Here is a 27,028-nt window from a genome sequence, read left to right as displayed (position 1 = left end):
ATTGGTAGAAATATTAATAAAGGAAATTTAATTTCTTATATCTAGGACTACTACTAATTAATTAAGCAAAGAAGCTACATAAACAAAAAGTGTGTCCATTATATTTAACAATTTAGAAGTTTTTCATGACCTTGACTTGTAACTGTATTATACAAGCATAAGGGAGAGTGAAAAGAGATGCCACCAATGGAGGTGGCATCTTTGTGAAACACTTGGGAAAGCTCAATAAAGCAGAGCAGAAAGACAGTTTCAGAGTGATAATCAAGAAGAGGCATTTGTTTGCATTATGAAATATAATAGAGCAAGTTTATATGTGTTGGTGACTCGTTCCACAGATAGAGAGTACTCAGAAGACCAGAAAGCACCCAGAACATCCAGTAGCCTGTTAGGGAGAAGAGATGCTGTGTCTGGTAACAGTAAGAAATAGATTTATAGGTTTTGTTAGTTTGTTTTTTGAGACAGGGTTTCTGTGTTAGTCTTGGCTGTTCTAGAACTAGCTCTCTAAACCAGGTAAGCCTTGAATTCACAGAGATCCTCCTGAGTAAAATTTATATATTTTAATGCTATGAAAAATACACAATTCCAATTAATTTATTTTTTTAAGCTTGTAAAGATGAAATAGAAAGGTATAGCTAGGTTTACTGGACAGCGATTTTCCTCCCTTACTGTTTGGTCTCATAACTCACCTAGGATGAAGAACCCTTCAATCCAGACTACGTAGAGGTTGATAGGATATTGGACGAGTCTCACAGTGTTGACAAGGACAATGGTGAGGTGAGTTGGGCATGGAGAAACATGAAAGACTTTCTGCAGGTTTCTGCTGGTTTGCTTGCCAATCCTTTATTTTTCAGATGTGGCCGAAAAACCCATTGGACTGAAAAGGTATTTCTGAGTTTCTTTTGTGGGATTCTTAGAATATAGTGGGAAGGCAAAGGAGTACAAGAACTAGAGATAACTTTTCATGCATCTTAGAGCTCCATTTGCAAGTATAGAAGAGCTACTCACTGTGGTCTCTCCCTTTCCTTCAGGCTGTGTGGAGACCCTGCACACTAATCCCTAAATCAATGAGTATAAAAACACTCCACAGGTTTCCGGCTTTCTGTATTTCCTGAACTTACCATTAGTTCAGTACATTTTTGTTTGTTTGGTTGGTTGGTTGGTTGGTTTGGTTTTTCAAGACAAGGTTTCTCTGTGTAACAACTCTGGCCACCCTGGAATTTGCTCTGTAGACCCAGCTGGCCTTTAACTTAGAGACTCACCTGCCTCTGCCTCTTGAGTGCTGGGATTAAAGGCGTGCACCACCACTGCCCAGCAATTTAGTACTTGTCATTTGTCATTTTGGACCATTTTGGAACCTACAGTTCCTGTTGTATAAATTTAGACTGAGGGTACAAGATATGTATTTTCAAGTTTGTTTTCTGGGAATATTTCTTTCATAAACTGTTTTGGGAATCACTGTATTAAAACTTCTATAGATTAGGGAACATATTCTGTTTACGGTCATGTATTTGAAGTTTCCTTTTTCATTTTCCAAAGAGTCACACTTGATCTAAGCCAAAAATGAACTCACCCCCGCCTTAAATTATATCTACACGTCAGACTTCCTTTTCTTCTAAAATGTTCACAAAGTTTTTATGGCCTGTTTCAGTGACCAGGAGAGAATAGATTTCTGTTCAGGCACCAATGCCAAGTGGTAAGCTAGGCTTATGAGTATGAGGTTCATTCCCACATGTCACTCCAACAGGATCCGTGAGTCAGTCCTCCTTGTGTGACATTGCAAAGTTGTTTTCTCAGACTTCAGAGGAACTCAGATAGGACCTTAGATACTCAGGGCCTACTAATGTTTTAATGTCTAAATAGTCTGCTAAGTATAATGTATACAATATACGTCCTCCTCAGTCTTTTCTACCTAATGTCTAAATAGTCTGCTAAGTATAATGTATACAATATACGTCCTCCTCAGTCTTTTCTACCATGGCAGTCTTATGCTCCATGTCACCGTCCTTAAGGCCTTCCAAAAGTAACTGGCCTTAGGTTTGGACCCTTTGAAATGTACGACTTGGTGTGCTGAAAATGTTCTGGCCTTTGATATTATAGTTAATGTTCCCAATATTTGACAGTAGTATTCTGTGAATTCATTTCTCCCTCTCCAAAGTAGGTTTGATTTCTATCTATTTTTCATTAGCTAACAATAGAAATAAATAATGTTATTTAGAAAAATAAGTTGATACGCTAGAAACATGTGACTTGTACAGAAGGTTTTAGATGGAATGGCTCGAGTCACCACAGTAAAGGAAGAGCCATTGGATCGTTTCTATTTGAGACACTTACACCCTTAGTGGTAGCTGTTTCAAGGAGTAACCCATGAATTCATAGTTAGAGATTACTATGAGTGCACTCTCCCTAATATTTTTTGTTTTGATTTTTGAGACAGGGTTTCTTTGTGTGCCCTTTCCTGCCTAGCACTTTCCTCTGTAGACCACACTGGCCTTGGACTCAGATAGATCCTGTGTGCTGTGATTAAAGCATGGGTCACCACACCTGGCTATGCCTGATCTGTCCAATTGTACCTGCTTTATATAAACCTATAATGGAAATACTTTTGCAGGACTGAGTGATCATCTTTTTAATTTTATTTTTGTGGTGCCTAGGATCAGACCCAGAGTCCTCGGCATACTAGGGCCAGCACCCCAGCCCAGCAGTGACTTTCTTAAATCACAAAAAGAGAAGAAGTATTGTTTCCCTTCTACAGTGGACACCTATAGAATGGGTCTCTGTTGGAGCTTCAGCATTTCTTCCTTGCGCATGTAGTTGTGGATTCAGCCTGGTGTTTTCAGCACCTATGGAGCTAATACCTTGACATCCCGTATTAGAGTCCGGTTCTTCCCTTTAATGAGCTGCTTTGGCTCTGCCCGCAGCCTGTCATCTACTTCCTGGTGAAGTGGTGCTCTCTGCCCTACGAGGACAGCACGTGGGAGCTGAGAGAGGACGTGGATGAGGCCAAGGTCCGAGAATTTAAGCGGATCCAGTCAAGGCGCCCAGAACTCAGAAGGGCGGTAGGTGCCTGTGGGCGTGGATGACAGATGTGGTAATGCAAGCGATTATTATTTCAAGGCCTTATTTTTTTCCCCACTTGCAGAAGTTTTTGTTAATTTAGCTTTCTACAGTGAAAATTCTCTAACATGTAAAGAAGGGTTGACTAAATAATGTACCTATCCTTTCTTTCTTTCTTTTTTTAAAATATTTATTTACTTTATGTGTATGGATGTTTTGTCTGCACACCAGGAGAGGGCATTGACTCCCATCCTTCTATGGTTATAGACAGTTGTGAACCTCCACGTGAATGCCGAAATTGAACTCAGGACCTCTGGAAGACTGGCCAGTGTTCTTTACTTTTGAACTATCTCTCCAGCCCCCTAAATTTCTTTTTTTTCTTTTTTTTAAAACAGTTATTTTATTTATTTATTATGTATATAGTGCTCTGCCTGCATGTATCCCTGCAGGGCAGAAGAGGGCACCAAATCTCATTACAGATGGTTGTGAGCCACCATGTGGTTGCTGGGAATTGAACTCAGGACCTCTGGAAGAGCAGGTAGAGCTCTTAACCACTGAGCCATCTCTCCAGTCCCCCCACCCCAAATTTCTTAAAGTAGTTTCCTGGGTTCTTCCTAAGTTACCCAGTGGGCATTCTTTCTTTTAAAAATAACAGGCAGTCATAAATTTAAATGTATTTCACAGATTATAATCCAAGCAAGTTTTTCATTTGATTAAACTACTAGAATTAGTAATTTTATAAGTGTCGCTGCACCACTAATTCAGATTTTTTACTTTTTAGAATCGTCCACAGGCAAGTGCCTGGAAGAAATTGGAGCTGTCACATGAATATAAAAACAGGAACCAACTGAGGGAATATCAGTTAGAAGGAGTCAATTGGCTCCTCTTCAATTGGTATAACAGGTAAAGAAAAGTGATCTTATAACATGTAAGCTTAGTCTACATTATTCTTATACATATTTTTTCCTAGGTAGATTCTTTTCATTAAGATAATAAATTTTTGACATATTCTTCTCTCCTATTCCTATCCTGAAATCTGCAGGCAGAACTGCATCCTCGCTGATGAAATGGGATTAGGCAAAACCATTCAGTCGATTGCCTTCCTACAGGAGGTGTATAATGTAGGCATCCACGGTCCCTTTTTGGTCATTGCTCCCTTGTCCACCATTACTAACTGGGAGCGAGAATTCAACACATGGACGGAGATGAACACTATTGTGTACCATGGCAGCCTGGCGAGCCGGCAGATGATTCAGCAGTATGAAATGTACTGTAAGGATTCTCGGGTGAGTGGTATGTCTCGGGAATGCTGTGTGTAATGAACGTAGGCCTACGTACCTAGTATTTCAGGGGCTGCTTATGAGTTAAAGATGTTTTCTGAGGCTCTCTGTGATTTAAGGTCTTCTTTTATGCAATAGTGGGGCTGGACTTAGCTGTTTCTACCCAGCCGGCACCATGAGTCACTGGCCGTTCTGATTTCACATATGAATGCATCATTCTGATGAATTGGTTTCTTTGCTTGAGTCAAGTTCTGCAGTGCAGCCTGGCCTGGCTTTAGCTCCCTGAATACCAAGATGATAGTTATGCACCACGATACCCAGCTGGTACATGTAATTTAAGTAGAATTTTAAAAGCACTGATGAGTTTTAAAGTATTTTTCAGAGTGATAAACTTACATGTGGTAATAAACTTAAATACAATTGCCCTTTTTTTTTTTGAATGACTGAAATTTTAATAGGTGCTTTTTCCTAAAGAAAAAAATTTTGAATCACCCATTTTGTATAATTAATTATTTATTGCTTTTTTTAATGATTTTTATCTCTAAGCTAAATTTTCTCATATATTATAGTTCTTAATTTTGTTAAAATTATTTGAATTTTACGGTCCAATATTAACATGTTCTGTATTAGCTATTGCCACTTGTATTTTTATTTATTGCAGTGGTTTTGAAATACGGGCTCTATATGTAGCCCAGGTTGGCCTCAAACTTGTGCTGCTATTGCCTCAGCTCCCTGAGTCGGCTCGGCTTCCACTTTTCCCTGTAGTATGTCTCAGCATTGCTCAACATCTTGTGCACCTCATTGCTAACCAAGGAATGATCTAAGACAGATGTACATTAGCTAAGCATACAATAGTCAGAAGTGTCCAGCTCCACTCAGTGAAGTAGACATGTTATTCTTTTCAAGAAGCTGAATCTGCCGAGAAAAGTGCATATCACGTCTGTGATTTGGCACTGACTGTTGGGAATGTAAACAGTGGCAGAAGTTGGTAGTAGTGAGTATGTAAGGAGACGCAGAACTCTGCAGGTGGGCACGTGTTTAGGAGGTGCCTCTTCTGACTGCAGTGGTTTCATAATTAGGGTCGCCTCATCCCGGGTGCATATAAGTTTGATGCCTTGATCACCACTTTTGAGATGATTTTGTCAGACTGTCCTGAGCTTCGTGAAATTGAGTGGCGCTGTGTTATCATCGATGAAGCCCACAGACTGAAGAACCGTAATTGCAAGCTACTCGATAGTCTGAAGCATATGGACCTGGTGAGTACTCCAAAGTGACTTATATACACAGACATCTGAAATTTAATCTAACTTTCCTATGAAATGAAAACTGCCCTAGAATGAAAACCCGTATTAGAGGGCCTCTGAAAGTCATAAACATTATAAGTTTTAGATTTGAAAATTAGCTATAAATGAGTACTTCTTAATCATGAGGTACAGTGGGAAGCTACCTTAGTTACCTATCCCAAAGATTAATATTTAAAACAACAACTCTATTTTTCATGATTCTCTAGTTGAGCCTCTTGGACCACACTCATCTAATATGTTCTCCTGGTGGTCTTTCCTAGGTCACCAATGTTGCTGCAGCTGACAGCTGATAGTAATTTGTTGGAACACTTAAGTCATCTTACTCCTGGCCTTTCTTCTTCTAGTGGGCCGGATTGGGTGGGCTTCCTTACAGACTGACGCCAGGGAGAAGGGTCAGCTGGGGTGTGGAGCCCTTGGACTCCGACTCCAGTGCGTTCTCTTTGTCAAGCCAGTCACAGGGCAGCCGGGGTTCCAGCGGGGAGCCTTACTGGGAGGAATTACAGAGAACTAATGACCACAAAAACAGTCCACAGAGGAGTGGATTAGGATTTCTATGTTAATGTGGAGAGACATGAATTTGGCTAGTGTACTCTGAGTTACTAGTACTTAGTTTTAGTCTGTCAGATAAGGGCATCTCCTAAATGGCTTTTGTTACTGAGTGAGTAAGTAAACGAAAAGTTAAGGCAGTAATCTGGCCCATGATGGGGTCATAGTGTCGATAAAACTCAACTGACTGCATGCTTGGTGGATCTCTCCAAATCCTCTGGCTTCTCCCGTACAGGAGCATAAAGTGTTACTCACAGGAACGCCACTGCAGAACACTGTAGAGGAACTATTCAGCCTGCTCCATTTCTTGGAGCCTTCACAGTTCCCTTCAGAATCAGAGTTCCTTAAGGATTTTGGAGATCTCAAGACAGAGGAGCAGGTAAGAAATCTGTCTGATGAGGTATTAACTCATAATCTACAATCTTCATATAGTAGAGAACTAATTTTGTTTCCATATGATCGCATTTGTTTCTTCATATTGTAATGTGATCCTATTGGTTTCTCTTTTCTTTATGATGTAATGTGATATTTGTTTCTTTTCCCTTCTGATACAATGTAATGTTGGTGGTTTCTTTGTCTCTTTATAACGAACCACAGGTTCAGAAACTACAGGCCATTCTTAAGCCAATGATGCTGAGAAGACTCAAAGAGGATGTGGAGAAAAATTTGGCTCCCAAACAGGAAACTATCATTGAAGTAGAGCTCACCAACATCCAGAAGAAGTACTACCGAGCCATTTTAGAGAAGAATTTCTCCTTCCTTTCCAAAGGAGCAGGTCACACCAACATGCCTAACCTGCTGAACACGATGATGGAGTTACGCAAGTGCTGTAACCACCCGTACCTCATCAATGGTGAGTCCTGGACAGTGCGGGTGTGTGTGTGTGTGTGTGTGTGTGTGTGTGTGTGTGTGTGTGTGTGGTGTCTGTTGTGATGGGGGCTGGGACTTGAGTGCAGCAGCACACATGCAGAGGTCAGAAGGCAACACTGGAATCTTCTCTCCTTCCACCTCCATGTGGGCTATTGGGATCACACTCGGGTAGCCAGGCTTGCGAGGCAAGCACCTTTATCTTTTGAGCAATCTTGCTGACCATTCTGATTATTTCTATTTCCTTGGTTTTACAAAAAATTTCCCAAATTAAATAGGATTTTTTATGTAGAATTTCATGAGTAAGGACTCAGGTTATTCTGCGTTCTGGATAAATGTTCTTACTGGTACTTCATAATGAATATTTTCATGGGGAGGTGATTGTATGTTAATAATAGTAGGTATGTTCCAGTTTAGTCATTGTCTATGAAAGACCTGTCTTAATTAACATGTTTTATATAGCAGAATAGAAAATTAGCTTGGATATAAAAGTTTGGAACTTTTTGTGAGAAATGCTACTATTAATGCATTTGCTGCATAAGCATGAGGACGTGAATTTGCATTCCCTGTACCCATATACCAATTTGTACAATTTAAGTTACCACACACCTGTAACTTAAATGCCACGGGGATTGTGGGTGTGTCAGCTACAAGCCTAGTTCTCTGTGTTGTTCACTTTGAGAGCCTCTGCCCAATAGACTGTGACAGAACGGTAGAGCAGAACCTGTGTGTGTGTGCGCATATGTGTGTCTGTGTGTATGCGCATGTCTACGTGTGTGTGTCTGTGTGTATGCGCATGTCTGCGTGTGTGTGTCTGTGTGTATGCGCATGTCTGCGTGTGTGTGTCTGTGTGTATGCGCATGTCTGTGCGTGTGTGTGTCTGTGTGTATGCGCATGTCTGCGTGTGTGTCTGTGTGTATGCGCATGTCTGCGTGTGTGTGTCTTTGTGTATGCGCATGTCTGCGTGTGTGTGTCTGTGTGTGCGTGTGTGTCTGTGTGTATCTGTGTGTGCATGCGTGTCTGTGTGTGTGGTGCGCGCTAACGGAGGGAAGAAGGGTCAAAGATCATACTGCTTTTTATTTTGCTTATTTATCTCAAGCTGTTATGTTAAATAAGACTTTGTATGTTTTCACTTATTCACGACTTCAACTTTGACTATTTTATTTGTAGGTGCAGAAGAAAAAATCCTGATGGAGTTTCGGGAAGCTTGCCATATTATACCTCAAGATTTCCACTTGCAGGCCATGGTTCGGTCAGCTGGCAAGTTGGTTCTTATTGACAAGTTACTTCCAAAGCTTAAAGCTGGGGGCCATAAAGTTCTGATCTTTTCCCAGATGGTACGCTGTCTAGATATCCTAGAGGATTATCTAATCCAGAGGAGGTAAGAAATGAGTCATGATAAAATGTCTCTATGTCTTCATAAAGTTTCAAGGATAGTTGTTGTGCAGTGGTAGAATGTCTGCTTGGCACATGCAGGACCTTGGCTTCTCTGCTTAACCACTTTTCCCCTCTTGATATCCACCCATCCTTACCAGGTACTTATATGAACGGATTGATGGGCGAGTTAGAGGCAACCTTCGACAGGCTGCTATTGACCGCTTTAGCAAACCTGACTCAGACCGCTTTGTCTTTTTGCTGTGCACTCGTGCTGGTGGACTTGGTATTAATCTTACAGCTGCTGATACTTGTATTATCTTTGATTCAGACTGGAATCCACAGAATGACCTGCAGGTAAAGGAAATTATTTCCTTAAAAACTACGTGCCAAAAAAAACAAAAGTATAATAATAATAGTAAGCCAGGCAGTGGTGGCTCATGCTTTTAATCCCAGCACTCAGGAGGCAGAGGCAGGTGGATCTCTGTGAGTCTGAGGCCAGCCTGGTCTACAAGAGCAAGTTCCAGGACAAGCATCAAAGCTACAGAGAAACCTTGTCTAGAAAAAAACAAAAACAAAGAAACAAACTATGTGCCTAATCCAAGAGATTTTTAATAAATCACGTTCTCTTAGAAAGACTCCTTTTCAAAGAAGAGGAAATCATTTACCTAGAGCTGGTAGCTTGGTCACGAGTCAGCTAACATCTGTAGGGAATCTAATACTGAATGTAGGCTGTAGTCTGTAGTCAGCTAACATCTGTAGGGAATCTAATACTGAATGTAGGCTGTGGAGGTTGTAGTGTGTAGTCAGCTAACATCTGTAGGGAATCTATACTGAATGTAGGCTGTAGTCTAGTCAGCTAACATCTGTAGGGAATCTGTACGGAATGTAGGCTGTAGTCTAGTCAGCTAACATCTGTAGGGAATCTAATACGGAATGTAGGCTGTGGAGGCTGTAGTTTCTGTTTCAACTGCTGCTGTGGCACAAAGCCAATAACGGATGGCATGGAGGTGAATGGGTCTGTGTTTCAATCAGATTTCATTTATTATTCTTTTTCATGAGAGATAGGCACACAAACTAGTTTGCAGAGGTGGATGTGGTGGCTCACATCTTTAATTCCAGGCAGAGGCAGGGGGTTTCTGTGAGTCAGGACAGTGTCTCCAAAAAAGAAAAGGAAAACGGAAGAAACAAAACTAGTTTGCTGAGCCGGGCGGTGGTGGCGCACGCCTTTAATCCCAGCACTCGGGAGGCAGAGGCAGGCGGATCTCTGGGAGTTCAAGGCCAGCCTGGTCTACAATAGCTAGTTCCAGGACGGGCACCACCAAAGCTACAGAGAAACCCTGTCTCAAAAAACCAAAAAAAAAAAAAAAAAAAAAAAAAAAACTAGTTTGCTGACCCCTGTTATACAAGATGGAGCAGAAATTTCTTTATGAAGTTTTTGGTTTGGGGTTGATTTCATGGCTCTTTATGAGTGTGAAGAACTAAGACTTAATATTATAAGCATCTTTGCTCTTTTAACCAGGCCCAGGCACGGTGTCATCGAATTGGACAGAGCAAAGCTGTGAAGGTTTACCGACTCATCACTCGTAATTCCTACGAGAGAGAGATGTTTGATAAAGCTAGCCTCAAGTTGGGATTGGATAAGGCTGTGCTCCAGTCCATGAGTGGTCGGGATGGCAACATCACTGGAGTAAGTCTGCAGATACTTTTGTGGGGGTCCCAGTAATAGAGGGAGATAAAAAGCAATTGTTTTAGAGGATGCTTGTGTGTGTTTATATGCATATAGAACTTGGAGGAACTTTGTGGAGTCAGTTCTCCTTCCCCATCACGTGGGTTCTGGAGGTCAAGTGCAGAGCGCCAGGAATTGGATTGATGATCATTTTTTAAAGTAGAATAAAATGTCGACTATTTTTTTTTTAAGATTTTTATCCTTGTCTTTTTTTTCCCCCAGATTCAACAGTTCTCCAAAAAAGAGATTGAAGATCTCTTAAGGAAAGGCGCATATGCCGCCATAATGGAGGAAGATGATGAGGGCTCTAAGTTCTGTGAGGAGGACATAGACCAGATCTTACTGAGGCGGACCACAACCATCACTATTGAGTCTGAAGGGAAAGGGTCCACCTTTGCTAAGGTCTGTGGCAGATCCTCTGTGGGCAGGCAGAGATGGAGACAGCAATCTCCAGGATTTAAAGATTTTTAAATACTTTCTAATTTCCCTTTGTGTATAAAAGATTGTAATTAACTTTATTCTGCCTTTATTTCTCCCTAGGCAAGCTTTGTTGCTTCTGAAAATAGGACAGATATTTCCTTGGATGATCCAAACTTTTGGCAAAAATGGGCGAAAAAGGCAGACCTAGACATGGATCTGCTGAATAGCAAGGTGAGCTTACCCCTCCTTTGAGCGGGGGCTGTATTGTAGAAGGCAAAGTACTTTCATTCTTTATTAGTTACAACTCTTTAATGCTAATTAAAACTTATGGTAAAGGGGCTGGAGAGATGGCTCAGTGGTTAAGAGCGCTGCCTGCTCTTCCAAAGGTCATGAGTTCAACCAAAAAAAAGCTACAGAGAAACCCTGTCTCGAAAATAAAAAAATAAAATAAAAATTAAAAAAAACTTATGGTAGAATATTATATACAAAGTACCATTCTCTACCAAGGATACACGCTAAAGACACTTACATGTTGTCTTGATCATTGCTCTTTAGCTGTGAAGAGACACCACAACCATGGCAACCTTTACAAAGCAAAGCATTTAATTGGTGCTTGCTTACACTTCAGAGGTTGAGTCCGTTAGCGTCATGGCAGGAAATATGATGGTACACAGGCAGACATGGTAGCTCAGAGTCCTTCATATAAGATCCAAAGGCTGCAGGAAGACAAAGTCATGGGGCCTGGCTTGAGCTTTTGAAACCCTAAAGCCCACCTCAAGTGACACACTTCCTCCAACAAGGCCACACTACTGCAGCAAGGCCTTGTGCTCTGATCCTTTCTAATAGTGCACTCCCTGGTGACCAAGCATTCAAATCTGTGATTCTGTGGGGCCATTTTTATTTCAACCACTTTTTCCTTCCTGAGCCTTGTAGATGGTTTTACATGCCCTAAACTCTTGAGTACTTTCGTAACTTACATTCAAGACTATGTCAGTTCATAAGTGACTTTGCTTGTGAGCAGACCAGAGCAATATCTCTCGCTCTCTATATAGAATAACTTGGTGATTGACACACCTCGAGTGCGGAAACAGACTCGACACTTCAGCACTCTGAAAGATGATGACCTGGTTGAGTTTTCTGATTTGGAAAGTGAAGATGATGAGCGGCCACGTTCCCGAAGACATGACCGGCATCACACCTATGGGCGCACTGACTGCTTTCGGGTGGAAAAGCATCTCCTGGTATATGGGTAAGAATGCAACTTACCGAGCAGTAGGACGCCTGTGCTGACTGACTCCTGACGCTGTTGCCTCTCAGACTGGGAGGATGTATCCAAGAGGCAACATGTAGAAACACTACCTTTGAGGGAGCTTCTGTTTTCCACTTTCAGGACGATGGCAATTCTGGGAGCCAGGATAATATCACTGAATTTGAATCTCTCCAAAAATATGTGTTGTTGCCTTTCTTGTTTTGTTAGTTGGGGACGTTGGCGAGATATTTTGTCTCATGGACGCTTTAAGCGACGCATGACTGAAAGAGATGTGGAGACAATATGCCGTGCCATCCTTGTGTACTGTCTTCTGCACTACCGTGGGGATGAGAATATCAAAAGCTTCATTTGGGACTTGATTAGCCCTGCTGAAAATGGCAAGACAAAAGAATTGCAGAATCATTCAGGTAATTATCAACTCCTACTCTTTTGTCTTTCTACAAGGTATTTAGTCCTTTTCAGTTGTAAGGGTTTTTCTCAATCCAAGTCTTTGATGTCTCCCCTTTCCCAGGTCTGTCTATCCCTGTGCCACGTGGGCGTAAGGGGAAAAAAGTAAAGTCACAAAGTACTTTTGACATTCATAAGGCAGACTGGATCCGGAAATATAACCCTGATACTCTGTTCCAAGATGAGAGTTATAAGAAGCACTTGAAACATCAGTGTAACAAGTAAGAGTGCTGTTCAGATAAGTCCTCATGAAGGCTTGCTACATTGTTGCTAAGGTGTCTCTTTCTGCCTTCTAGGGTACTGTTGAGAGTAAGGATGCTGTACTATCTGAGGCAAGAAGTTATTGGAGACCAAGCAGAGAAGGTGTTGGGGGGTGCCATCGCAAGGTAAAGTCCCTTTCTTTAACATTCACTCCTATATCTGTCCGTCCGTCCATCTGTCCATCATCCATCCATCCATCCATCCATCCATCCATCCATCCATCAATCATCTATCTCCTAACCAACCATCCATCCATCCATCTATCGTCTGTCTGTCTGTCTATCTATCTATCTATCTATCTATCTATCTATCTATCTATCTATCTATCTATCATCTATCTCCCATCTGTCTATTTATCTATCTCCTATCTATCTATCCATCCATCCTTCTATCTATCTAGCATCTGTTGTTTTGTGTTGTGGAGAGGAAAGGGATATGCCATGACATGCTTGTGGCACTCAGAAGACAAATTGCCAGCATAGTTTCTCTCCTGTGTGGGTTCCAGGGATTGAACTCAGGATGTCAGGCTTGGTAGCAAGCTCCTTCACCTGCTGAGCCACCTTGCCAGCCTCTTTGTATTTATGTACTCTTTCATGTTATTTCCTTCCTTGCTCCAGGAGTGACTGGTTTGCTTACTTCCTCCTATACTGTCTTTGAGATACCAGCCGTTAAAGGCTAGGCTCACAACCAAAAATATAAGAGATAATTAAAAATCTCTGTATCAGGCCTTTAATCCTGTATTTAGCACAAGTTCATAGAAATATGGCATAAGCATAATCATTTAATGAATAAAGCAAGCAACCTTTAATAATCTTTCAAGGGATTATCACTTCTATTTCTAACATTGCTTTACTGACTTCACATTTAGTGAAATTGACATATGGTTCCCAGTAGTGGATCAGCTGGAAGTTCCAACAACATGGTGGGACAGTGAAGCTGACAAGTCCCTGCTCATTGGTGTCTTTAAGCATGGTAGGTACCCTCTGCAGTATTGCTTTTCTGTTAAAGATGTGTCACAAAGTACTTGTGGTGAGCAATTCATAACCAGAAATGTCTGTCTGTAGCAGACTAGTTCTATAATGAAATGTTCAAGGAATTCCAGATAGATAGTTAAAGGCAGGGAGCCTCTCTGTCTTCTCACCTCCCTGTATATTGTGGGATCTATATTAGGATTCTACAAGTCAAAGCAAGCAATATATGTCAAGTTCTGTTAATAATAACCATACTTAATTTCAGTGACTTTTCTTATGTCTCACTTGTCTAAAGGTTTAGTAGTCTGAGGTAGCAGTGAGTACTAATTTCTTATCAGGCAAAAATTGATAAGAAATTCCAGGCATTAGAGTCAGTGAATATTAGCTTTATCCTTTGATGCACTGGAATGAATTTTTTTTAAATATTTATTTATTTATTATGTATGTATTTATTTATTATGTATGCAATATTCTGTCTGTATGCCTGAAGGCCAGAAGAGGGCGCCAGACCTCTTTACAGATGGTTGTGAGCCACCATGTGGTTGCCGGGAATTGAACTCAGGACCTTTGGAAGAGCAGGCAATGCTCTTAACCACTGAGCCATCTCTCCAGCCCTGGAATGAATTTTTTAAACATACTCTTTCTGTTTACTTCCTAAAATAAAGTTACTTAATTTACATGTTTTTTAGAAATGTAATGGGCTAAGAAAAGTTGTGAACAAGCCAAACATTAGGTGGTGCATCCCTTCGATCCCAGCACTGGAGTGCAGACACAGGTGGCCAGGGCTACACAAGGAGATCCTAGTTAAAAAATAAATTAATTAATTAATTAATTAAAAGATGGGCATTTGGTTTTCTAGCAAGACACAGAAGTTTAGAGTTTAGTATAAGTACTCACTGGGAATCTCTTTACTTTCAGGTATGTTTCTTGTTCTTCATTTGAGAATGTGTGATAAGAATCATAAATTATTAAGCTATTTTCTTCATTTCTGTACTAAGAATAGTAATCTAAAACTTATTAAATGACTCTATAGACCAGTCACCTTAAGATGAGTTATGTATTAAATTATTGTCAACCAGATGAAAACGACAAAAGTTATAAACACAGTGGTATTAACACCTATCCAAGTTAATATTTGTTATTCTGACCAAAGCCACAGTCTGATGACACCAACAGTGTACAAAGTAAGTACAGGCATTGGAATTTCTTCAATCTGTGTCCCTTGTTCTTCTAGGCTATGAGAAATATAACACCATGAGGGCAGACCCGGCCTTGTGCTTCCTGGAAAAGGCTGGCAGGCCAGATGACAAAGCTATTGCAGCGGAACATAGAGTGTTAGATAATTTCTCTGACCTGGTGGAAGGGTAAGCATTGATGGTGCCTTCACTTGGGTCTGCTCAGTGCTGCTTGTGCTGATTCTACCTAACGCTAGCCTGGGCTGAATGAATGTTTTACTCTATTTTTGTTTTGAGACAGAGTCTCATAGAGTTCTTCCATAGGTCTTCCTGACGGCCTGGAACTTGCTTTGTAGACCAGGCGCACCTCAAACTCAAAGATTCACCTGCCTCTCCCTCCCGAGTGCTGGGATTAAAGGCGTGCACCACCAGACTCAGCCCATCACTGAGATTTGAGATGGTGGTTATACTCATATGTGACAAGTTCTTACTAAAGAATCGGACCAGCAGATTGGACTCTAGACACTGGCCTTAATCACACATTGTTGTAACTGCAAGTGAAAATCAGTGTTCTTCCCAGAAGGCTTACACAATAATCACAGTATAGCTGTAGTAAACTGGGAAGATAAACTAATTCTATTGGAAAATATTAGACAGTCAGTTCTCATAAGTTACTGATGTGGCAGAGCTTTAGACAGTTTTAGTCATTTCCCATGGTATCTGAAACATCTAGGGACATGTCCTGATGATGAGCTGCCATGCTAATACTGAGTCACCAAGTAGGGCAGTGTTGCCCTGGTTTGGGTGCCAGTGAGTTTAACAAAACTTCTCACATGGAGACCTGAGGGACATGTTGCAAGGATGGGTTTTGTTAAGGGCTCTCTATAAATTTCTGAATGAGCAAGACTATTGATGACTGACTACATCTTCACTTTGGTTTGTAAAGTACTAATAAAAGAAATGTATTTATTGCAAATCATTCTATCACCCTTCTGCTCAAGAGCAAAGTAGAGAAAATTAATACATTTTAAAATATATGAACGTGGTTTGGAGAGATGGTATCTTAGTTAGTGTTATTATTGCTGTGTGAAATACCATGACCAAAGCAACTTAGGGAGGAAAGGGTTTATTTCAGCCACAGTCCCATAGAACAGTTCATCATCAAAGCAGTGAGGGCAGAAACTCATACAAAGCAGGAACACACAGTGGACTGGGCCCTCCTCCACCAATCACTAATTTTAAGAATGTCTTACTGACTTGCCCGCAGCCCAATCTTGAGGAGGCATTTCCTCAAGTGGAACTCCCTCCTCTCAGATGACTGCAGCTTGTGTGAAGCCAACACCAGTGGCTCAGTACTTAAGAGCACTTCCAGCTCTCTCAGGGGGGTGCAGATTTACTCACAATTCCCTGAAGCTTCCATTCTAAAGGATTCGACATCCATCCCAACAACAGGCAGGCACATAGTACACAAATGTACATTGCTTAGGCACTCACACATATACATAAAATAAATCTTTAAAAAACACAAACCATGCAAAATTAATTAATGGTAAATAGTTGTGACGGAGGGGGAAGTGATTAAACAAAAGAGTGAAGAAAAGGGAGTATGAATCAAAGTATTTGGCTTACTGCTAGCTATGGTGGCAGGTAGCCTGGAGGCTTGAAGCAGAAAGATGCTCGAGTGTGTCAGTTTAAGACTAGCCTGAGCAACAGTTTAGTAAGATTTTGTCCCAAATAGTTAGGACTACAGAGATGGAGAAGTGGCTCATCACTTAAGAATACTAGTTGCTCTTCCAGAGAACCCAGGTTCAGTTTCCAGTACCCAAATGATGTCTAAATACCGTATGTAACTCCAGTCCCATGTGCGCCTGGCACACCGCACATAATGTACAGGTGTGCATATATTTAAAACACCCATACACATAAAAACCATTCTAAAAAATGAATAAAAGTGTTTTGTTTTTCCAAGTCAGGAAATTTTGATAGGTGCTTTGTTAAATTACAATTATTTATTCCCTCAGAGCGATTCTTAACTAAGCACAGTTTGAATCCTGGCCCCCATTCCCGAAAGCATGAGATTAAAGAGTAGTCTTTGCTGGCTTGTATGTTTGGTCAGATCTCCTAGTGATAACATATATATTGTTCTCTTTTCTTCTTTCTTTCTGGATAATTCTAGGATTGACTTCGATAAGGATTGTGAAGATCCTGAATATAAGCCACTGCAGGGTCCCCCAAAGGACCCAGAGGATGAGGTGAGAACTCCTTTAGAGTGTAGCTTCTATCTATTAGTAGGTCTTATCTCACTCTCTGAACCTTGAAGTATATTATTCTAATTATACTTGAAGTGTGTTAATTATGCTAATGCATCTGTGTATGTGGGAAGTAAATAAACTTTTAAGAATGTAAAGTACAAGTGCTCGCAAGGTGGCTCAGTGGTTAAAGAGCACCGACTGTTCTAGAGGACCCTGGTCTGCACAGGCAGCAGGCACACGCATGGTGCACACACACATGCGGGCAAAGCACCCATACACAGATAATAAACATCAGTCTTAGAACAGAGTAACAGAATGCAACTGATGACAGGGAGACAGTGCTGAAGGACGTGGGTTAGCTGGTTCAGAGGAAGTGGGATGCAAACTGGGCGTTAATGGGTGTTATTCAACAAATTCCCATTCCTGGAGTCTCACCATTATCAAGAACTAACTGTTGGGTTCTACTTGTTCTTTTCTTTGGTTGCTTCCAAATTTTTGTGAGAGTTCCTTTCATTAGAAATTTTTCTTATCCCTTGGTGCCCCAGAAGGACATACACAAGAAAGTGATTTCAGAGTGCCAACTTCTCCCCTTTCATTCCCCTCTCCATCCTGTGGGGTGGATCTCCTTCTCTAGGGTGATCCCTTGATGATGATGGATGAGGAGATCTCAGTCATTGATGGAGAAGAAGGTAAATTCTAGATCAAACAGCCTATTTTTGTAAGGGTTAGGTTGGGGGATTTTTGACTACTGTCTTATGCTGGGACATCTAAAAGCTTTGCCTTTTCATGAGTAGAAACACCAGTATCATTTCCCTCTCCAGTACCATTTCTCCTCTTCTGTCTGTACACCCTATTCATTCTGCTTTGTTTCCCACAGCCCAGGTGACTCAGCAGCCAGGGCATGTATTCTGGCCTCCGGGCTCTGCCCTAACAGCCAGGCTCCGCCGCCTAGTCACAGCCTATCAGCGCAGCTACAAGAGAGAACAGATGAAGATGGAGGCCGCAGAGCGTGGGGACCGGAGACGCCGACGTTGTGAAGCAGCCTTTAAACTCAAAGAAATTGCAAGGCGGGAAAAGCAACAACGGTATAGCATAGCTAGGAGTTTGGACTGAGCTCTAAGTTTGTGGTCAGCTGTGGGCCTGTTCTGAGAAGCAGGAAGGATTTACTTGAATTCCCTAGATGGATCATCCTTTCTGCCTTCCTCTCGAACTAGTACTTAGGGTTTTGCTGTGGGCTGGGGATACAGCTCAGTGGCACAGCCCTTCTTTCCATGTGCAGAGTCTTGGGCTCTAAAATCCCTTCTACTGATATTTTAAAAGAAAACCAATTCACTTAGGTTTACCAAAATGATAGGAAGATGTCCTGTGTACTTGCTCTTTAAGACTCTTTTGTTGTTGTTGTTTTGTTTGTTTGTTTGTTTGTTTTTCGAGACAGGGTTTCTCTGTGGCTTTGGAGCCTGTCCTGGAACTAGCTCTTGTAGACCAGGCTGGTCTCGAACTCACAGAGATTCACCTGCCTCTGCCTCCCAAGTGCTGGGATTAAAGGCGTGCGCCACCACCGCCCGGCTTAAGACTCTTTTTTATTGTTTTTATTTTTTTTTTTCTTTTTTTTTTTATTCTTTTTTAATTAAAATTTCCAACTGCTCCCCGTTTCCCATTTCCCTCCCCTCCTCCCACACATTGCCCCCTCCCCCCACTCCCCTCCCCCATCCCCACTCCTCTTCTCCTCCCCCCAGTCCATTCCCCCTCCCTCTCGATACTGAAGAGCAGTCCAAATTCCCTGCCCTACAGGAAGACCAAGGTCCTCCCACTTCCATCCAGGCCCAGGAAGGTGAGCATCAAAACAGGCTAAGCTCCCACAAAGCCAGTTCATGTATTAGGATCGAAACCTAGTGCCATTGTCCTTGGCTTCTCATCAGCCTTCATTGTCCGCCATGTTCAGAGAGTCCAGTTTCAACCCATGCTTATTCAGTCCCAGTCCAGCTGGCCTTGGAGAGCTCCCAATAGATCAGTTCCACTGTCACAGTGGGTGGGTGCACGCCTCGTGGTCCTGATTTCCTTGCTCATGTTCTCCCTCCTTCTGCTCCTCATTTGGACCTTAAGAGCTTTTTTAAGTATCTGTGTGTATGTGTCTGTGTGAGTGAATGCCACTTGTTTATAGCTTTCCACGGAAACCAGAAGAGGACATTAGAAGCAGGAGTTTCTGGCAGCAGTGAGCCACTCCATGCACATGCTGGGAATTGAACTCTGGTCCTCTGCAAGAAAAGCAAGCACTCTTAACCACTGAGCCATCTCGCCCCTCTTTACTTTTTTTTTTCTTCTGTGGCAGTGTGGCCCCAGCTGGCCTGGAACTTAACAGGTAGACCAGGCTGACTTTGAACTCACAGAGGTCTGCCTGCCTCTGCCTCCTGACTGCTGGGATTAAAAGTTTTACCATCATGCCCAGGAAAAAGCATTTTTAAAATTTCATTATGCTTGTAGGAATGATTGTTTTGCCTGCATGTATGTGTGACATGTGTGCCTGGTGCCCAGCAAGGTCAGCAAGGGTGGCAGATACTCTGGAACTAGAGTAATGGATTGTTGTTAGCCGCCAAATGAGTTCTGGGAACCAAACCTCTGTGAAAGAGTCAGTACTCTTAACCACTAAGCCGTCTCCCCAGCCCTTCCTTCCCTTCTTCCCTTACTTCTTTCTTTATTGGTTTTTCAAGGCACAGTTTCTCTGAAGCCTTGGCACTTATCTAGAACTAGCTCTTGTAGACCAAGCTGGCCTTGAATTCACCTTTTTTCTTTATTTTATTAATGAACTGGAATTCATTATGGAAAGGTTTTAGTATAGTTGTAAACAAAGGGACTGAGTGAGAAAGAGATGGGCGGAGGCATGATAACGAAAGGACCGTTGTGCATTCCCAGTGGTTGGCCTCCACTTCATCTCACTGTGTGTTTGCCTAAATCATCTTCCCCTTCACTTGATAATTCTATATGTCACTTAGTTCCTCTCATTACCTCTTCTGGGCTTTGTTAGTTTCAGACTTAATTTTTGTATTTTCTAGTGTTCTAAATCAGCCTACATAATAATCGGTTTTCCTGTGTTCTGATCAATCGTTTAACTCTTCCTTCCTTAGGTGGACAAGGCGTGAGCAAACCGATTTCTACCGAGTAGTGTCTTCCTTTGGCGTAGAATACGACCCTGACAACATGCAGTTCCACTGGGATCGCTTCCGCACTTTTGCTCGACTGGACAAGAAAACAGATGAAAGCCTTACCAAGTACTTCCATGGCTTTGTGGCCATGTGTCGACAAGTGTGCCGCCTTCCTCCAGCTGCTGGCGATGGTGAGATTGTAGAGTCCGTGGTAAACGGGGCTGTGTTGCTAACAGATCAGCCTTTGGCTAACTTCTTTTTTCACCTTTGTCTCTTGCAGAACCCCCAGACCCTAATCTGTTCATTGAGCCCATTACTGAAGAGAGAGCCTCGCGGACCCTCTACCGTATTGAATTGCTTCGGCGCTTACGGGAACAAGTTTTATGCCACCCCCTTTTAGAAGATCGGCTGGCATTGTGTCAGCCTCCAGGTCTTGAATTGCCCAAATGGTGGGAACCTGTCCGTCACGATGGGGAGCTTCTACGAGGGGCAGCCCGCCATGGAGTGAGCCAAACAGACTGCAACATCATGCAGGACCCAGACTTCTCTTTCCTGGCTGCCCGGATGAATTATATGCAGAACCATCAGGCAGGAGCATCAGCTGCGTCCCTGTCGCGATGCTCTACTCCGCTGCTGCACCAGCAGTGTCCCTCACGCACTGCCTCACCGTCACCCCTGCGCCCAGACGCTCCTGTGGAAAAGTCACCTGAGGAGACTGCTGTCCAGGTCCCCAGTCTGGAGAGTCTGACTTTAAAGCTAGAAAATGAGGTGGTGGCTAGGAGCCGACTCGCCCCACAAGACTATGAAATGCGCGTAGCCTCTTCGGATACAGCCCCTTTGCCCCGGAGTATTCCACCAGTCAAACTGGAGGATGAGGAGGATTCAGACTCTGAGCTGGACTTGAGCAAGTTGTCACCATCGTCCTCCTCTTCTTCATCCTCATCCAGCTCCAGCTCCAGCACTGACGAGAGTGAGGACGAAAAGGAAGAGAAGTTAAGTGAGTGCATGGAACAGACTGTAGGCCCCCTTCCTACCCTCTGCTCCTTCCCTTTTAAAATGCATCCTCTTGAGAGAGTTCAGTTTTTACTTGATAAAATGTCATAGTACATCTATTATTTGTTGGGCCTAGTTCACATAGTACCATTCCAATTTAACACAGTCATCTTTGCTCACACATGCTGTGTGTGATCTCTAGCTGCTGACCGGTCCCGTCCGAAGCTCTATGATGAAGAGAGCCTTCTGTCCCTCACTATGTCCCAAGATGGATTTCCAAATGAAGATGGAGAACAGATGACCCCTGAGCTGCTGCTGCTGCAGGAAAGACAAAGAGCCTCTGAATGGCCCAAGGTACCATTCTCCTATCTACACACGCAGGAGATGGTGTTGCTCCTTTGGTTTCTCCTTTGTTTAGCATTGCCTATGTTTCTATGAAATGCTATAGCTTATTTAAGGATGTGATAGTATTACTTCCTGTCTTTTCATTGTACCTGGTATAACAGTGGCGTAACTGTGAAGATGAGGGTTGATACTATTCAGACTCTTAAAGTATTATTTTTTTCTGTCATTCAGGATCGTGTTCTGATAAACCGCATTGACCTCGTCTGCCAGGCTGTACTCTCAGGAAAATGGCCTTCTGTCCGCCGGAGTCAGGAAATGACAACAGGAGGAATTTTGGGGCCAGGCAATCATTTATTAGACAGCCCCTCTTTGACCCCAGGAGAATATGGGGACTCGCCGGTCCCCACCCCACGAAGTAGTAGTGCGGCTTCCATGGTAGAGGAGGAAGCATCTGCAGTCACCACAGCGGCAGCCCAGTTTACCAAACTTCGCCGAGGCATGGATGAGAAGGAGTTTACAGTTCAGATCAAAGATGTAAGCTCAGCATAGGCGTTGAGAAGTAGGGGAGGACGTACAACTTAATTACTAGAATATAGCACTTGGGAGGTAGGGCAAGTGGAGTACATGTGTAGACCATCCTACATAGTGAAACCACCGTCTCAAAAAAAAAAAAAGGTGGTAAACACTGTAAAAATCAGAGTAAACTTAGGGAAAAATCTTTTCATAAAGAAAGGATGAGCCTCCTGAAAATGAAATTAAAAGATATCCTAGGTTGTTTAATTAAAAAAGAAATTATTCTTACTAAAATTGTTTTTTATCTTATATATGAAGATTTCTATTTTTCCTGGTTACCTAGCCTTATGAACCTTACTGAAAGAGAAAAAAAGTGTATTAAATTAGTATGTAATAAGAACAGTAGGATTTTACCCATAATGACCTGCTATGCTGATACTAGACAACAATTCCTCGGTGTTTTAAAACTTAAATTAGCTGTTGTGATCAGCTGGGGGTAGGAGGAGCACAGAGCCAAACCCAACTGACAGATCTGCAACGTAGGAGCTGAGCCAGTTTTAAGAGCCATGAGGCCTTTCCCTGAGACTGTGTCTCCTAGGGACTACTGAAGCTACAGCTAGCTGGGCATGGTGATATGCACCTTTAATTTCATGTAAAAGAGAGGCAAGAGGATGTCTGTGAGTTCAAGATCAGCCTGGTCTACATAGTAAGCTTGAAGAAAGCAGTGGTTCTTAAACTGTGGGTCATGGCCTCTTTAAGGGGTTGAATGGCTCTTTCACAGGGATCACCTAAGACCAATGGAATACACAGATATTTACATTATGATTCATGACGGTAGCAAAATTATAGTTTTGAAGTACCAATGAAAATAATTTTATGGTTGGGGGTCAGCACAATGTGAGGAACTTGTTAAGAGATCACAGCATTAGCAAGGTGGAGCACCACTGATACAGAGACCCTGTCTCAGATTAAAACAAAAAAGAGAAAGAAGCTACACCATAATGTCTCGCAAACATGAGCCAATTGAGGGTGACAGCAAATAGACATGCTGCCATGAGAGGGGGGTGCTCTCAAGGCCCCGCCTCCAGACGAAAGAACTACAGACAACTAAAGATGGCTGCGAATGGAGACATTGTAGGTCTCACCACCAGGTGCACAGTGACCGGGCATCCAATGCCAAATGTCAGCCCTGAGAAACAACAATTAGTGAAAAATGAGGCCATGAATTTGAAGGAGAATAAGGAAAAGTTTACAGGAGAGTTTGGAGGGAGGAAAGGGAAGAGGGAAATGATGTTAATATAATCTAAAGTCTAAAAAAAGCTGGGCGATGATGGCGCACGCCTTTAATCCCAGTACTCGGGAGGCAGAGGCAGGTGGATCTCTGTGAGTTCGAGACCAGCCTGGTCTACAGAGCTAGTTCCAGGACAGGCTCCAAAGCCACAGAGAAACCCTGTCTCGAAAAACCAAAAATAAATAAATAAAGTCTAAAAAAGTAATTTTTAAAAAATAGAACAAAAACTGCATGGGGGCTATTAGTTGAAGATAGGAAGTCTAAGGAAAGGGTTTCGTTGTGTATCTGATTTCTATTCTTTGGTCATCATTGAACCATAGGATAGCCATTAGTCACAGTTTATTATAAAAACATCGATGTGATCTCTCGGGTGGGTGCTTGTCTCCATAGGAAGAAGGGCTGAAGCTAACATTCCAGAAGCACAGACTGATGGCTAACGGTGTGATGGGAGACGGACACCCACTATTCCATAAGAAGAAGGGGAGCAGGAAAAAGCTGGTGGAGGTGAGCAGTAGGGAACCAGTTGCCTCGTGAAAAAACTACCTTGTGACTAGATCATTAGTAATTGATGGCATTTGGGACTGAGGTCCCATTAGCCCCGATTCCCTTCCCTCCCCACTCACTCCACAGAGTATGTGCTCATGGGGGTGGATTCTGGGTTTGCAGCTGGAGGTGGAGTGCATGGAGGAGCCTAATCACCTCGATCTGAACTTGGAGACCCGGATCCCTGTCATCAATAAGGTGGATGGTACTTTGCTGGTGGGTGAGGAGGCCCCTCGCCGGGCGGAACTGGAGATGTGGTTACAGGGTCATCCAGAATTTGCTGTTGATCCCCGATTTCTAGCGGTGAGTGGAGTTCCATCTAGCTAGATCTAAAGTCTCTTGGTATTTAGGTGTATGAGACCAAGAAATCATGCCATATTTTATACCAGTTTCTGCATCTGCAAACTAAGAATAGGAACATCCAGTGTTATTTCCTAGAATTATTCTGAGATTCAAAACACTGTAATATCCAGGGACTTCTTAAAACTAATCCCTTACTAAGTGTTCCTGTCAAATGATTACACAGACACCCTCCCCACCCCCAGTCTGGGGGCCAGAACCCTCTAGTGGTAGTTTCCATGGCGTCTGATTTTGAGTTGTAAACTACAGGTTTATTGTCAAACAGACACTCCTCTAGGGTAATCAGTTCTTTTCTATTGCAGTATATGGAGGAACGTAGAAAACAGAAGTGGCAGAGATGTAAAAAAAATAATAAAACAGACTTGAACTGTTTGGGAATGGAACCAATACAGCCTGCCAACTCTAGAAATGGGAAAAAGGTGAGAGCGTAGCACTTTGCTCCTGCTTCCTGACATGTCCTAGAGATTCCATGGTCGCTGACACTTCCTTTCCTTCTGTATGGTTTGAGTAAAGTTACCCTGAGTTCAACAGAGAAGCTTTATTTATTGGTGTTTTCAGCTGTAGTACTTTTGGTGTTAAAGGAAGCATCAAGGCTCATCCTTGTCTTCCACATAACTAAGGAATTTTTTTCAAGTCCTTTACCTCTTTAATAGTTGGGTGTTTTAAGCTCAGAATAGTGGTGTATACCTTTAATTCCAGCATTTGAGAGGCAGAGGCAGGTGAATCTCTTGAGTTTGGGTTCACCCTGATCTACATAGAGTTCTAGACCAGGCAGAGCCACATAGTGAAACCCTGTCTCCAAAAAAAAAAAAAATACGGGGGGGGGGGGGTGTTTAGATTAGACCCACTACCTTAATATAGAATTAATTGGCTTGAGTAGTTGCTACTAAGAAAAATAGTTATGGGGTTTCTTAACACTCAGAAGATTGAGAATCATTAATAATATGTCAGTAATAGAAATAGCACAAGAAACCACATTTTATGACTGCTTGTCTTCATGTATGTCTGTGCGTCGCGTACATGTCTGATGCCCTCAAAGGTCAGAAGGGGGTCAGGTTCCCTGGGACTGGAGTTGCCGACCACTGTGAGTTGCTGTGTGAATGCTGAGGATCTGGTCAAAGTCCTGGAACAGCCAGTGCTCTCTCCAGACCCCAAAGCAGATTTTTCAAATTAATACCAATTTTAATCAATGAGACTATTTCATACCAAACTTATAGACCATTTGGTAGATTAATTGCGCATCTTTTCTTTTTCCTACCAAAATATAACTCTGTAAGTTCCTCCTTATCATGCTTACCTTAATCTATATTGTATATATGTGTGTATAATATATAATAATTATACTATACATTGCGTGTACAGTTTTTTTTTTAATTTTTTTATTGAGCTCTACATTTTTCTCTGCTCCCCTCCCTGCTTCTCCCCTCCCTCTTCAATCCTCCCCAAGCTCCCAGTTTACTCAGGAGATCTTGTCTTTTTCTACTTTCTACTTCCCATGTAGATTAGATTATGTAAGCCTCTCTTAGTGTCCCCGTGTACAGTTCTATATGTTATATATTGCTGTGTGTAGTATGATATATACTATAGTTTATGATACATATATTATTATAGTAATTTTCAAATATAATGTTTAGATTTGATCGTGTACATTCAGTTTAATCTATCAGCACTTCGGGCTGCTGGTAAAAGTGCTTCCCGCTAAGCTAGCCTGATAACCTGTTCAATCCTCAGAGCACAGATCACAGTGGAAGGAGAGACCAACTCCATAAAATTGTCCTCAGGCTATCTCCAAACTCCTAGGCCACAGTGATCCTCCTCCCACTATCTCCTCAATAGCTGGGACTGTAGACATGTCTCCTTGCCAGGTGCAATTCTTAGTTCCACAGTTCTTACCTCTTAGTCTAAAACTGGCAGCTACATTATTCCTGAGACCTGCAGGAGTCTAGGCATTATTGTAATCATGTGTCAAATGTTCACTTTTCCGGCTTAAAAGGGTGTGTTCTATGTCAACTGTTAAGTTTGAATTTTAAGCCTTGAAATATCCAGAGGCTCAGGTACCTAATGTATGTGCTTAATGTAGTTCATCCCATGTGGTGCTTGGGACAGTAGCAAAACAAAGTCCAAGGGTAGTAGGTTCTAGCCTTATTGAGTATAACCAAATTAAAATATCTAGGGCAGGAATTTAAAATTAGGCCGAGGTAAGATTTATTTTTTTGTAGAGATTTATTTGCGTGTGCTTTTTGTCTTCTTCCCCTTTGTTTGTTTTGAGATAAATTCTCACTCAGTAGTCCAAGCTGGCTTAAAAATAGCTGTATTCCAAGCTAGATGTCTTAGGCTGCCCTGCCCCTGTGTGATGATGCAGGACAACTGTTAATGTCCGTGTCATTGTGCTGCATGTAAGATCACGTCAGGAAGCTGCTGGCCCTCTACGCTCAGGACATTTCTCTATGCACTGTCTCACTCAGACCCCTTGCTAGCTAAGGAAAAGCATTTGTGAAATGGTTCCCTGCGATGAAAGTATGATGTTATATGAAGGGGAGAAAAACTTGGTCAAATACTGATTTCACCTTCAATATCAGAATGCTTCAGCCAGTTAAGTACAGCATTTCCTTCCCCCATTACCACCAGTCTGGCCAAATTTGACTGTTGGGCAATCATTTCTGAGCTAGGTTTCTGGGTTGAGTCCTGTCTTCCCCTGCCCCCCTCTTCCACTTTTTTTTTTTTTTTTTTTTTTTTTTTCCCAAAACCGGGTTTCTCTATGTGGACCCAGGTGTCCTGGAACTCTGTAGACCAGGCTGGACTTGAACTCACAGAGATCCACCTGCCTCTTCCTCCCAAGTGCTGGGATTTAAGGTGTGCACCACCACTGCCTGACTTAACCCCCATCATTTTA

The 27,028-nt window shown here is 42.3% G+C and overlaps 1 protein-coding gene and 1 non-coding gene across 6 annotated transcripts in view; both read left to right on the top strand.

Annotated features, from left to right (window-relative positions):
• Window positions 1–27,028, top strand: part of Chd8 (chromodomain helicase DNA binding protein 8) — a 75,897-nt gene that overhangs the window by 47,878 nt on the left and 991 nt on the right. For 4 of the 5 annotated variants that reach the window (XM_057785798.1, XM_057785797.1, XM_057785799.1 and 1 more), the window contains exons 10-37: window positions 691–774; window positions 2,919–3,056; window positions 3,836–3,957; window positions 4,097–4,340; window positions 5,414–5,590; window positions 6,420–6,563; window positions 6,782–7,037; window positions 8,222–8,432; window positions 8,587–8,782; window positions 9,948–10,115; window positions 10,377–10,556; window positions 10,695–10,805; window positions 11,627–11,823; window positions 12,052–12,251; window positions 12,332–12,512; window positions 12,588–12,677; window positions 13,421–13,524; window positions 14,758–14,887; window positions 16,875–16,950; window positions 17,585–17,639; window positions 17,828–18,035; window positions 20,073–20,281; window positions 20,371–21,087; window positions 21,286–21,437; window positions 21,660–21,962; window positions 23,623–23,736; window positions 23,899–24,078; window positions 24,438–24,554. In XM_057785798.1, the coding sequence (XP_057641781.1) occupies window positions 691–774; window positions 2,919–3,056; window positions 3,836–3,957; window positions 4,097–4,340; window positions 5,414–5,590; window positions 6,420–6,563; window positions 6,782–7,037; window positions 8,222–8,432; window positions 8,587–8,782; window positions 9,948–10,115; window positions 10,377–10,556; window positions 10,695–10,805; window positions 11,627–11,823; window positions 12,052–12,251; window positions 12,332–12,512; window positions 12,588–12,677; window positions 13,421–13,524; window positions 14,758–14,887; window positions 16,875–16,950; window positions 17,585–17,639; window positions 17,828–18,035; window positions 20,073–20,281; window positions 20,371–21,087; window positions 21,286–21,437; window positions 21,660–21,962; window positions 23,623–23,736; window positions 23,899–24,078; window positions 24,438–24,554 (5,064 nt within the window). The remainder of the gene's footprint in view (window positions 1–690; window positions 775–2,918; window positions 3,057–3,835; window positions 3,958–4,096; window positions 4,341–5,413; window positions 5,591–6,419; window positions 6,564–6,781; window positions 7,038–8,221; window positions 8,433–8,586; window positions 8,783–9,947; window positions 10,116–10,376; window positions 10,557–10,694; window positions 10,806–11,626; window positions 11,824–12,051; window positions 12,252–12,331; window positions 12,513–12,587; window positions 12,678–13,420; window positions 13,525–14,757; window positions 14,888–16,874; window positions 16,951–17,584; window positions 17,640–17,827; window positions 18,036–20,072; window positions 20,282–20,370; window positions 21,088–21,285; window positions 21,438–21,659; window positions 21,963–23,622; window positions 23,737–23,898; window positions 24,079–24,437; window positions 24,555–27,028) is intronic. The other variant, XM_057785800.1, reaches the window with a different exon arrangement.
• Window positions 15,439–15,548, top strand: LOC130885402 (small nucleolar RNA U6-53/MBII-28). Its single transcript, XR_009058164.1, has one exon. It is a non-coding gene; the product is annotated as a small nucleolar RNA U6-53/MBII-28 (small nucleolar RNA).

The sequence above is a fragment of the Chionomys nivalis genome, chromosome 12 (genome assembly GCF_950005125.1).
Source record: "Chionomys nivalis chromosome 12, mChiNiv1.1, whole genome shotgun sequence".
Classification (NCBI taxonomy): domain Eukaryota; kingdom Metazoa; phylum Chordata; class Mammalia; order Rodentia; family Cricetidae; genus Chionomys; species Chionomys nivalis.
Note: the sequence above shows the minus strand (reverse complement) of the source record. Positions and strands in the feature narration are given on the sequence as shown.